This window comes from Nematostella vectensis, chromosome 11 (assembly GCF_932526225.1).
Source record: "Nematostella vectensis chromosome 11, jaNemVect1.1, whole genome shotgun sequence".
NCBI lineage: Eukaryota > Metazoa > Cnidaria > Anthozoa > Actiniaria > Edwardsiidae > Nematostella > Nematostella vectensis.
In genome coordinates this window covers 15,998,967-16,012,536 of record NC_064044.1, presented here as the reverse complement: position 1 = coordinate 16,012,536, position 13,570 = coordinate 15,998,967, and the positions used below count along the sequence as shown (strand labels likewise).

Genomic DNA, 13,570 nt, shown 5'->3' with positions numbered 1-13,570 from the left:
GAATGTATTGCCATTAAGAATTGATATTGAAAAACAAAAATTAATTTAATAGTTTCATGCAAAAAAAAACCGCTATAAAAAAACGCTCTAAAGTCGAACCTTAGCTCAGTCAGGCGAGGCACGCCGTAGGTCGTGAGTCTCTTGAGGTAGCTGTCCGGACTGTCACGAAAACCGGGTCATGCGTTCGAGCTACGCACAAACCTCCAGGCGCGTACACAGGATTGGTTATGCGCAGTAGGGTAACGTGGAAAAAAACATAGTATTTGAAGATTCCTTTATATGAGATTACCCACTTTTTGGCCGCCAAGGGGTCACGTTTTTTTTTTTCTTGTTTTTTTTTTTTTTTTTTTTTTCTCGAAACCTGTTCCAGTCTGGTCCCGATACCGTAATGATTCGGGTAAGCGCCCTCCTTTAAATAAGCGCGACCTCGAATTTTCTCCCCTGCCCCTAAACATATTCCAAGAAAAACACCACTTGCGGTGTAAATGTTCATTTTATTTAGCTCGCATTGACATTTTGACATTACAAAGATATTGTACAATGAAATCCCCTCCATGGATGTTCTAACAACATTTTTATTGTCAGTTTATCAAATATAAAGTTTTGTATTTTCCGCCGAAATGAAAGCCCCTGGTGCTTATTCGAATCATCACAGAAAGTCATATCCCGTTTATCCGGACGAAACTAAGGGCGAATTCCGGTTTCAGTAGCGAACCCATTTTCCGCCCATTTCGACCACGCGACAATTTCCTAAAACACTAAATGCAGCTACCTCTGCAGCGCGTGCCTATTTATGTGACGTCATGCCATCACGTGAAGTCTTGAGTTGACACACGAGTGTTGGTGAGGTACAAAAGACAACGAGCACAAAACGGAGGACACCAAGAATAAAACATTTCGACGACGGGAGAAAAAGGTAAAAGGACGTAGGCTTAGCTTATATGAAGTATTGAAGTTCGATTCTGTCTCAAAAGAACGGACGTGAAATAAGTAATGCAATCGGAAGCGCTAACGTCCCCGATTCGCATATGCGATGAAGTGTTCGATGACAAAAGTTTTTACTTATACATTTTTATACGGTGCGATTTTTATGTACTACTAGTTTGTTTTTGTCATTTTATATTTTTTCTAGGCTTTCTAGTGCTACAAAGCATAGGTTTTACCTTCAATTTCTTTGGTATATCCGGTTTTGTCGTTGCTAAAATGCAGACAATTAGCGCTCTGTTGTTGTTTAGTAATGAAGTTGAAACGAGATCTAAAGTTGTTGACGAATATAAACCATATTTGTTATGATCTGGAATGGTCGACTATTGTATATAAAAACACTGTGTGCAACGTAAACACATAAGCTGTAGTAACTCGAAGTACAAATATCTGTTTACCTTTTGGCTATGATTATTTATGCAAGCTAAAGATGGCGGCTACCTTTATTGTTTGGTTCATTAAAAAAACAACCAGTCTCCTGTTGTACAACATACAGCTAGCGAGGTTTAAACAAGTACTTCATGGTGCTCAATCCTCCCAAATAAATCAAAATGACCCCAATTGGACTTTATATCATTTCTGAAACAACTAGAATTGCGCTTAGAAAAATAAAAATAAGTTACAAATGACCAAAGAAAGACACTTAAATATCTCATATATTTTAGTAAGTATGGACTCCACTAGTCTAGTAACATCAGCTTGAAGGTGCTATGGTAAAACCAACAAAACCAAATGCAAGCAATCACCTCACCTATCCTCTTTGCGCTCAGTTGTGCATAAGGCCTTAATCTCCTCCTTTTGGGCCAATCACGAGCTGCCACCCTTGCCTCCCAAGAGTTCCATCCTGCCTCTGCTCTTTCCTTTTCCACTGACCGCCTCCAAGTCTTTTTTTCTTTTTCCGTCGGGCTACCATGTAAGCAATATATGGACAAATGCAATATGTGGACAAATGCAATATATGGACAAGATTTTTTTGATTTTGCAGGGTAAAGAGAAAATATCAATATATCAAGCAATTTCCATCAATGGGTGTGAAAGCTCCCACATGCACCCCCCCCCCCCCCCTATGTACGTGGCTGCAGTGGGGCAAACATTATTGATCTAGTTTCAACATATACCAAAAGCTATACCCTAAAACTATCAAAAATGGTAGAAATTATGTTCGTGCAAGTTTTTTGGCCATTGGCTGCTTAAAGTTCTTATTAATTTTCTCTTAGTGCTGATCAGCATAGGCAAGATAATATGGTCTATAAGTTCATTTACCTCAGCAGTCTTCACTTATACTCATTAACTTTGAGTATAAGAAGATTGATTTGAATGTTACTGTTATTATTGCTTTTTAGGGTTTGAGAGTCTTGGGGAAGGAGGTGTCCTGATATCCTGAGATTTGACATTATATTAAGTAAATATCGCCTTGTAACATGATGTTTTTGTCCCCAGTGCCAGACATGGCTGAATGTCAGGTAGCGCTGCAGGATTTCGTCCGGACCGGTCGTACAGGCAGAAGAAATGCTATGCCAGATGTTATGTCAGCCCAATATATGCAAGTGAGCACTGCTGGATTATCAGAAGTCCTGGACAGTATGAACTTTGGTGCTTCAACTTCAGGCGAGACACAACCAGGGACCACAGGTCCTGAGGCACAAACTGGCCCAACATAGAGTTTATTTACAATAGTTCGTTGAAACTGTTATTTATTAGACTCTGGTGAAGTGAGAAGTGTTTATGTCCTATAGTGACAAGTTTATGCCGCCTTTTATTAAAATAACACGTTTGTGGTGTCCAGAACATTTCTATATACAGATATTTGATGACAGTTGCTGTACGACGTGGTTGTGAAGGCATTCAACCCTTCTTTGTAAATATTCCAATGTACAAAAATAAAATATAATGAGTATTAGGTGAACAGTTATCTATTTTCTATCACTATTTAAGTAAGATACGTGAAAGCAGGCACATATCCATGATTGGTTAGGATGGGGTGTGGGGGGGGGGGGGGGGTGGGGGGGTTGCTGTCATAGGTATCATGTTGAAAACAAATATTCTTTGGTAATCCTGCACCCATGTGCATTCCCTTGGAAAGCAGTTTGCTCTCTATATTTGGGTCTAGTTTCTATTTCACACTCATGGGAAATGCCGGGTCAGTGTACCAGCAGCAACATTTCTTGCTTTCATCCTTTTAACAATTTGTGGCATGTTTTGTTATGTGGAATGTTTAGGAATGAGTCAAATATTAATCACAAAGGCGTAGCAGTAATTTAATACTATCTAATCTACATTAACACCTTATTTGTTCAGCATGAATGCAAAAGAATAAATTAATTAAATTAATGGGATGCAGTAGTAATTTATTTTTTTTATTAAAATCTAAAAAAATATTGAAAATCAGTCAACCATTTACTGCAAAGTAGTACAGTTTTGCCTTCAACTGTTCATCAATGAATCTTCTTGATAGACAAGAAGCTAGGTCCAACATGTCAATACAATTTGCCAATACATGTTAGGTAAGTTAATAACTTATTGGGTATTCAAACAGGGGCAGTGGAAAATTGAGTTGCTCTTGAGAATGAAATTTTAATACAAGGTTTGACACAAAGGGGGGGCTGAGAACATTTTGCTCTCTGATCAATCCCTTTGTCTCTTGGTTTAGGCTCTTTCTATCTTGCATAGTGATATTAAATTCCCTTAGCATGTATATGAACAACTTTATCTTCAGGACACCACAACTCCATGGGTGTCATTAAACCTGCAACTTTGGCTTTTAACCTGTACTTTGGCTTTTTACAGGACATTTTGCAGCAAAACCAAAGACATTCCAGTGAAGGTCTGATTCTGTTCCGAATATGTTTCCGATGACAATTTGAAATTTATATCTTGTGCCTGCAAGCAGAGGCCTCTTTTCTCTGTATTTCGCTGGGCGCTAGATCCCTTAGGCCAAGATTCTCAAATTATTTGAAAAATATTTTTATTATTGAATACAATCGCAATTTTGTATTACTTTCGGAGATATCTTATGTGTTGATGCCAATTTTCCTGAAAGGAATCTAGACACTGTTTACAACCCCAGACCCAGAATTTTTTCTGGAGGGAGGGATTCGAAATCCAAAACAGTGGACCTTTTTTCCGAGGGGAGGGGGGGGGGGGGAGTTCTCGGATAAAAATCTGATAACCCCTAAAAAAAAAAACAAAAAAAAGATTTTTTTATGCCTTTGCAGTTTTTTACTGGATGTCTATTGTCGGATTTGGCTATATACCAGACTGATCTATCTTATGCTTTATAGTTTTGTCTATAAATAGCACATATATTGATAACCGAAAGTGGACCTTTGGCGGTTGTGGTGGGGGGGTGGGTGCATTCGCACCCCCTGCACCCCCCTGGGTGAGGAAATTGGCAGATATATGCTATGGTCACATGCTTAAAACCCACACTAAACATAAAACCAGATTTACAGGACTTTGGCTGTCTTGGCTGTATTGAGTGGTTCGGCAACCTAGTTGTTAGCCAAATGCCCAAAAAGCAACCACCGATTAACTGTGGGGGGTCTAACAACTCAGTTGCCCCTGGTAACCACTTTGACATGTTGACATGGGCCTGCTGGTTTCTATCTGTTCTGAAGGTTCTCGTCAAGGCTCCTCATGCTAGTGTCATGTGCTTTCTTGATGATCTCACTCTTCTAATGATCAGTGCCCATCTGCTAACTGTTCCTCCAACATCTTCATCTGAGTCTCTATCAGGTCACGCATTACCTGGGAAAGAAAATGGAAGAAAACATTCAAAGGCTGGTTTCCAAACAGGTTTTATGAATACCCTAGAGGGGATTCCAGAGACTAAGTAGGATGCGGCTCCCCCCCAATTCCCCTCGTCTATATAAAGAACTTGCTAACACCTTCCTTGAAGGCTGTGTAGTTATATCATTTAGTTATGTGTGTTTGTAGGTCTGAGAGTGTGTCAAAGATGGGCCTGTTTCAAAGGCCCAAATTCAAAACAAAATGATTGAACAAAAAAAATAAGAAAAGACCGCGCCCGTCACACCAGACGACGACGAAAAAATAAAATCTTTAAATGAAACTAAACCCTTTCTGAAAAAAAGAATTGTGGCTTTTTTCGTAAGCGCTGAATACGTTGCTTTTTGTTGTTGCAATTGTGCCTAGTTTGCCACCCAAACCGTCACGTGATCTCTTAGCGTAAGTGCCCTATTGTGTCCATGCTAGTAGGGTGTGGTCAAGCATGCCTACCTCCACTGCCGACCTCTTGGTCACGTGGACATTCTTAGCCCGGTAGCTTTGCCGCCGTCTTTTGTAATCTCGTAGTTCTGCCAAAGCCTCCAGTTGGGACTTGGCACTGTCGGATTTGCCCTCTTTAGAATATACAAAGAGAAAGTGTTTGAGTGGAGAAGGGTCAAGTATTCTTTTTTCTTTAGGGGAAAAAAGTGATGTAAGGAAAACCAATATATCAAGCTAGTCCAATTAGTTATTTGTGCGTCATCGGTGAAAACAATGTTACATGGCTTCAAGTATTTTAATACTTAAAAGTTTTGTAAATCGATTTTAGATCTACCATTGCGCTTGTGCACCTATTGCCCCATGGATCCACCCCCCTGGATCAGCTCCTGATATAACTAGATCAGCTCCTGATATAACTAGATCAGCTCCTGATATAACTAGATCAGCTCCTGATATAACTAGATCAGCTCCTGATATAACTAGGTCAGCTCCTGATATAACTAGATCAGCTCCTGATATAATTAGATCAGCTCCTGATATAACTAGGTTAGCTCCTGATAAGATCAGCTACTGATATAACTAGATCAGCTACTGATATAACTAGATCAGCTACTGATATAACTAGATCAGCTACTGATATAACTAGATCAGCTCCTGATATAACTAGATCAGTTCCTGATATAACTAGATCAGCTCCTGATATAACTAGATCAGCTCCTGATATCACTTGCTACGCCCAAATTAAGATCAGTCTTCGATACCATTAGGCTTCGATATTTGGCAAAGCTGATTATTTTTTAATAGTATTAAAGTGTGATTGTGACACAAATCGAGCAAGACAAGTGCGATATCTCTTATCTTTTCTTTATAGTGGCCGAAAGCCCTTATAACACATTTAAATTTAGATAGCCATTAGCTTATATATTATAATTGAGTCACTGCATAAAGGCTATGGATAGGGGTTTTCGAGGCTCTCTCAGGCGAGACTTGGTTAGCGGGGCGTGCTTCATGTCTCCCTTATCATCCATTGCTTCTGTCAACACAGCCTCGTTAATTTTACGCGCTAGAACATTATTTGAGTTGAAGAAGGTATAAAAACGGATACAAGAACACAAATATTGCACCGTGTTTTGATAATATTGATATTATTTCAAGAAGACATATTAATCAGGCGAAAATGTAGCACATTAATTCTCAATAATCTGAGAAAAATGCTCCAGAGGCAGGAGGTCATGCATTTGTCTCAGTATTCCAAATAGAAAGAATTCACTGGTTTCATTCTGTATCCTACTGTCTAGAAATTTGTGATATTTGTTCCAGCGGCTATGATGTTTGCCGAGTAAAGCTGTCCTATATTTGTAAGCGATCGACACCCTATTGTACACTAATAAAACCGTATTGTACCGAGCGCTGCCGGTAGCTCTTTTGACAACACTAAATAAAGTGAGTCCAGAGCTGATGAATTTCCTTAAATGACGAGAGCTTGGCAGGGATTTAATGTCATCCACGCTGTGCTAACAGCACAATCTGCGTTAATAGCCGGCGAAATGCAAATACGCGGTAGGAAATGACTATTCGATCGGAACACGTTACTGTTTTACAACGCGAGCGTTTACCAGCGTAGATGCTCTAGGGCTAGTGAGACAAAGTGAGACAAAGAAAGCATTGGAAAGCAAGGACCACACTTGCAGCAGCTGGAGGTATGTCATGTACGAGATGCTAAACTGTAGTTTAGAAACCTTTTGAAAAAAAATTGCAATACTTTACTAAGATAAGAAAATTTTATGTCTTATCTTCACTAGTTTACTCAATTAAAGTAAGTGATCTGAGGGTGAGTTAATTGTTACTTTGGATAAGTCTAATTTAGATGATAATTTTCCAGTTTTTTTATTTTCACTATAAAGAAATACCGATTTCCAACATCCTGCTACTCGCTTCACGGAAACTTGAATTATCGGTTACTTATCAGGTTCCGTGCGTGCGCCCATGGTAATTGCAAAACCTACGAGCGAAATGCGGCAATCTTCCTAATAATACCATAATACGAAAATACACAGAAGCCGCGACAATTTACAAGAAAATTTGCAAAAAAAAAAACAAAACAACAACAAAAGCATTGAATGAAGTGTTGACTTTATAAAGTTAGGCTTTTCTTGAAAACCAGTTTTCCCCGAGTATCCCCGGTAATTCCTTTAATGACGAGAAAATAGTCTCTTTCGCCAGCTTCTTTCTAAACAGGCGTATAGTGCATGCATTAAGCTCTTTTCATTTTCCTGAGCAGGTGCTTCAAGCACTAGACTCCGTATCTTATGATCGCAATTCAGGAAAATGGAATACAGTTCGGCTAATCCCCATAGAGTTCAATAAAAGCGCGTTGAATATATTGCAAGACGGACCATTTGAAATGTCAAGGTAAGCGGGCTAGGTTGCCTCATTCTCTGAATTCACCTTTTTAAAGTCACCCCTACCCGCCGTCATATGGATTTCCATCAGAAGCGTAGTCACCCCTACCCGCTCTCATATGGATTTCCATCAGAAGCGTAGTCACCCCTACCCGCCCTCATATGGATTTCCATCAGAAGCGTAGTCACGCCTTCATGCCCTTTCAGGGGTTTCCATCGTTGTTATGTGTGGGCGTGTAAACATGCTCCACGGTTGATTGGACATACTTCATACAATCGCACACTCTCCTCACTCGCTAGTCATGGCTGTGCCTCATTCGCTAGTCATGTCTCACTCGCTAGTCATGGCTGTGCCTCATTCGCTAGTCATGTCTCACTCGCTAGTCATGGCTGTGCCTCTTTGGAGTCAGGTATGAATCGTTTATTGGACAACACAATTAGCTCTTCCTAAAGAAAATGTCGGTCAACTACTCTTCTTTTATTGTTTGTATTTGAGGAAAAAATTACCATCCGCGATTGAAGTCTGATAACGATTGATTGAAAGTACCCCAGCTACTTGCGTGATTTAGCCGATGGAAATGATCACTTTGTGTGACTCGATATTGAGCGAGAGCGTAAAAAGACCGAGTGATTGGCCTCTCTTACCATTTGCTAATACACGTGATCAACCCACAAGGCTAATACGGATATTTATAAGGATAAAGATGATTCAAGGAACAAAAGATCAGCATGTCAATCAAACATTGGAAGAAGGAGTACGTGTGAGATGGAACACAAACACGAGACAGGAAGATTAACACGTCAAATGAAATATTAGGAGAGGATACATCCGAGACGAACACAGAATGGTTCCAGGCAGAAGAGATTAACACGTCAACTCGATGGATAAAGGAAATAATAAATCTATAAAAAGAATACAAAATGACTCAAGTCAGAAAGCTTTTTACACGTCAAATCAAATATTGAGGAACCAGCACTTAACGGCAAGGCTAACTTCTTGGCGTCTTCGAGGGGTTCATTAACACGGTGAGCCAGGGGTTGGGGGTGAAGGGTGACGACGAGTTTTGATAATTCCGTGAAGGAGATCGAATCACAGACAGAGAAGTCTATTCGAGTTCGTCAGGAAAAAGGGTCTATCTGTATCTATCTGGGTTCTGGCGATTCCCTTATTCGGTAAACAACACTTTTAGATGGCACATTACATGGGCTACAATACTAACAAGATTATTGGAGTTGTGTTTTGAAAGTTCTAAAGTTCTGAAAGCTAATCGGAGAAAGATTAGGTAAAACGACTTGTTTTTAGAGGAGTTTAGGCCACTTATAGAGATACTGTACTGAAACACACGCAAAATATAACAGATTTGGTAAACGCGATGTTGCAATGCTCTTGCGATGCTATTCACAATTTCACTCTTTTGCTTCGCAATTAGTTTAGTATTTATCAACTTCGAACGGTTTCGCCTTAACGAGTTTATGTGCGTTGACTTTATCGATGACATAGTAAATCGATGAAACAATATTGTTAAAAAAACTTGAGACATTTTAAATGTTTTTTAACTATTTTTATTTTAGTATTCCCTTAATCGAATTACCTCGAGAATATGCTGGAGATTTGCGTATAATTGCGTTCTCATTTAGAAGTTCGCCGTTTTAGAGTTGTCAGTGAGAGAAATATATCAGTTCGAAAAAAGATAAAATGATTCTTTGTGGAGTAAAATGCAGCACTTTTGTCTTTGTTATTCTGTAAAGTTTTTCATTAAGATTGTAGCAGGTATTCTATATCAACATATTTTTTTTTCATTTCACAAGTCGAGTGGTAATAAATTTACACCGTCACATCTATCGATACTTCAACATTATTAACGTACTGACAAACCACGATACCTCGAAACACTGAAAATAACGAATAAAATAGCATGGAATCAGTCAGAGAAGTCTAGATTACAAACGTGTTAATAAAGGTAATTCTGAACAAAATCGATGTTTGTTCATGTGAAGTCCTGTGTAAACACAACCGGTTACTGGCTTGTAATAGTAGCGTGGACTCTAATCTGCTAGGGTCTGGTACTACTGGTCTCCCAGCGCTTTTCACAGTCTGGTGTAAAAGGCGAAGATACTTTGGCCATAAAATGGTATGTGTTATTTCTAATCATGCTTATTTACACGCGGCGTTTATCAGCGGATGACTTGAAATATTCGAGTTTGAGTAAAAGCCAAAATTGAAAAAAGAAATTCCTGGCTATATGAGCCCGTTCATGACACGAGAGTAGCATATTACACCATTTTCATGATCTATGGCAACTTTGCTGAATCATATCTCAAGAACGGGTTATCTACCAAAAAGTACCGAAGCTTATTTTGTTTTGTATTACACAAAAAAAATCAAGCAGATGTTAGCTAACACAACCTTACAATTTGAACCTTGCCATTTTTTTTTGCTCCTGTCAGAGTAGATAGTTGTATAGTATAAACTTCACAGAGTAGGGGAATTTATCGCCTTGGCTTGCATGGCATTTTCAGAGAGCAAGCCTAAGAATTAATCTGAACCACGTTTCGCAAGCTTTTCTCTGTCAATTATTGAGTTCGGGATGTCTGCAAACGCTTGTTAGACAAATGTTTTTAATTTATCTCTTTTTTTTGATAGCATACATGGCGCTTATCATAGCCACGTGTGTTGTGAAAGGGGCAAGTTGTACATTCATAGTTATCCTGTATTTAAATCAAAATTGATATAACTATTAGAAGCTAAGATGGCGTTATACGTGCATGTCTATACGAGGGGATTGTGTAGACTCGTTAGAATTCCAATCATCAAGTAAGAGTGAGACCTCTATTTAGGGGCCACTTCTCTCTGGCTCTAAATAAAAGGCTGTTTGATATACCTCTACCAAGCGACCAGCCTCCGTAAAGCGACTAACCTTTATAAAGCAACCGACCTCTTTAAAGCGACCAGCCTCCATCATTTTGTATTATTATTTGCATTACTATATACGCAATTTTGTTGTTCGTTTATCAAAAAAGAGAAATTGTCACTTTCAATTCGCCACCTAGGGATTCAGTTTTACTTTGATTAAGTAAAAATATAATACAAACCTAAATCAAAACGTATTCCCTGTTGAAAACGAATAATACCAATATTGATCAGGGGCGGATCCAGATGTTTAAAAAAGGGGGGGCCGAAGCAAAAGTTTCAAGAAAAAGGGGGGGGGCGGACTTATTGTTCTTCCGTATATTTCCTTATATTTATTGATATTTTTAAGCCAAATGTCTAAAAATGGGGGGGGGGGGGGGGCGGACTTATTGTTCTTCCGTATATTTCCTTATATTTCTTGATATTTTTAAGTCAAATGTCTAAAAATGGGGGGGGGGGGGCGGACTTATTGTTCTTCCGTATATTTCCTTATATTTCTTGATATTTTTAAGTCAAATGTCTAAAAATGGGGGGGGGGAGCGGACTTATTGTTCTTCCGTATATTTCCTTATATTTCTTGATATTTTTAAGTCAAATGTCTAAAAATGGGGGGGGGGGGGGCGGACTTATTGTTCTTCCGTATATTTCCTTATATTTCTTGATATTTTTAAGTCAAATGTCTAAAAATGGGGGGGGGGGCGGACTTATTGTTCCTCCGTATATTTCCTTATATTTCTTGATATTTTTAAGCCAAATGTCTGAAAATGGGGGGGGGACTTATTGTTCTTCCGCATATATCCTCATTTTTTTGTAATTTTTAAGCCAAATGTCTGAAAATGGGGGGGGGGGGGGGGGCTTCCGTAAACAATTCCATTGGCAAAAATCAAGATACGAAAATATATCCAAAACACGCGACAGACATTGGCCTGTCGAGCTGTCGGACAAAGATCATAATCTTTCCAGGAACAATTTTTAATAATAATAAACATAAGCTGCAAACAAATTGAAAAAAGTACGACAAAATGTACATCTTCAGTAAACTTTAAGTATTACAAAAGATATATGTACATCTTCAGTAAACTTTAAGTATTACACAAGATATATGTACATCTTCAGTAAACTTTAAGTACTACAAAAGATATAGCGGTTTGACCGTTTTCTCGATACAGAGCACTGTACCAACTCTAATAAAAGCGAATACTGATAGTGGACTCTGTCTGTTATTCAGCTAAGCTTATACATAAATTTAATCAGTGGAAACTACTCATAACGATAATATGACTCCGTGAAAGGGGGCGCACAAATGTATCATACAAATAAAAGGTATTCTTCATTCCTAACCATTTCCTTTCCGCGAAAATGGAACAGTATCGTAAAACCTTGATAATAAATTGGAAAGGAGTGGTCATAATTGCTTGATGCTCTTAGCTCGTTTAATCACAGCAGGAACACTAACTAATATGATATGATTTCCTGAAACCTAGAAGATCAAGCCCTGTGGTGCCTTGAAAAGAGAGCAATTTAAGTGCATGAGTCTGTCAGCGGAAATAAGTCTTCCACTACTTAAATATAATAGAAAAAAGGCACTTAGAATATTAGTAATTGCCGCAAAACAACCCGTGATCGTTCCGAATTGGTTTCGGCTGCTCTCGCTTTGCTAAGGTCTTTTAAAACCTCCAAATTGAGGGGAAAACGCTTTTGAATTTGGAATCGTTTTATTTCAAGGTACTTTTACAGCATCTAAACCAAACACCTTTGTGTACTCAGCCTTTTCACATTTTCTAGGTTCCGCTGGCGATCGCTGTTTTCCGCGTTTTAAGAGGAACTTAATATTGACGCGTCTAGCCATGGGTGCCTGAGTGGAAGGGGGGGGGGGAGGGGGATACTTTTCTACATTGAAAAGGACAGTACATGCCGAAACGTCGGTTTTAGAGTGCAAAAAGTAAAGAACAAAGCGTAACCATGGCCACCACTTCAAGGTACTGAGAGAGTTGACCAATCAGCATGCATCACTGTTTTCACTAACATATCCTTCATAACTAGGATAGTTCCGTCGTTTTCTGCTGCGCATGCGCACACAAGTGTTCGCCTCGCGGGTTGACATAAGAGGTTCATGTCGATCAGATGGCACCCTTATTGCCTCATTTGATACAACCGTCAAGGTGGCCACGGTAGCGCGCGTCGAATTGTAACTTGAGCTTTTGAGTTTTTACTTTTTAGTGGACAAAGTGCCGTCTTTCCTCTCCCCTTCCTCCCCAAAATACTTTTTCTTGGTCGAACCGCCTCTCTTCTCCCCTATGATGGTGTTTTTTGCTCCCACCTCAAGTTGACAGGTGGAAAGGGCAATGACAGAACTCATTCGATCTTTTTGCAAAATATACGCCAATGTTGACACAGTGTCTCAGTCAAAATTAATCAAATAAAAGAAAACTTTTAGAATAAAAATATTTTCACGCACAGACATCCAATAATTACGTCTTGGCAACAAAGGTGTCTATAGACTCAACAATTAGCAGAAAAAGGAAACTTTGCTACTTTGAATCGAATATACTTAGAAGTGCCAAATTTCGCCACTTAAAGGCTACGTTAGCAGAAGTTTTATATTGGCGTAGACTTTTAAGGCGGTGTTCTTCTAGGGGAAAAATTCGACGACATTCTAACAGAGAAGTTCGTACATTAGTGGATAGTCTTGTCATATTCTGATATTAGGTTTGAACTTATTGGATCTTCACAGAGCACAAATCGAGAGGTAAAAAGACAAACAACCATTCTTTTCCCTATATTTTTACTGAACACCCCATGTAGAGGTATATATGTATAGTGGTTTTTATGATGATATTGGTTTCCAGCTATTGGTTTCCATACAGCAGGGAAACCAAAAGAACAGACATGCATGAACATTTCATTCTTTTTAATCCTCCAGTATCGGATGGAAAAGTTTAGATTGGAACTGAATTTCCGAATTGATTCGCTTAGATTGCTTTTATTATGACCACCATAAAAAAAAAACAATAAAAAAAAAAACGAAGACACAGAAAAGACGAAGCAG

The 13,570-nt window shown here is 38.9% G+C and overlaps 1 protein-coding gene and 1 long non-coding RNA gene across 5 annotated transcripts in view; one reads left to right on the top strand and one right to left on the bottom strand.

The window, feature by feature from the left end:
* The first annotated feature begins 681 nt into the window (after window positions 1-681).
* LOC116612336 lies at window positions 682-2,890 on the top strand. Its single transcript, XR_004293860.2, has 2 exons — window positions 682-916; window positions 2,425-2,890. It is a non-coding gene; the product is annotated as an uncharacterized LOC116612336 (long non-coding RNA).
* Window positions 2,891-3,325: 435 nt separating this feature from the next.
* The window catches only part of LOC116612335 (U11/U12 small nuclear ribonucleoprotein 48 kDa protein), a 45,019-nt gene continuing 34,774 nt past the window's right edge, over window positions 3,326-13,570 (bottom strand). Inside the window, exons 13-14 of one of the 4 annotated variants that reach the window (XM_048734722.1) lie at window positions 5,221-5,342; window positions 3,326-4,731 (exon numbers count right to left, since the gene is read on the bottom strand). In XM_048734722.1, coding sequence (XP_048590679.1) covers window positions 4,666-4,731; window positions 5,221-5,342 — 188 coding nt within the window. In that variant the 3' untranslated portion in view covers window positions 3,326-4,665. The other 3 variants (XR_007314258.1, XM_048734724.1, XM_048734723.1) reach the window with 3 other exon arrangements.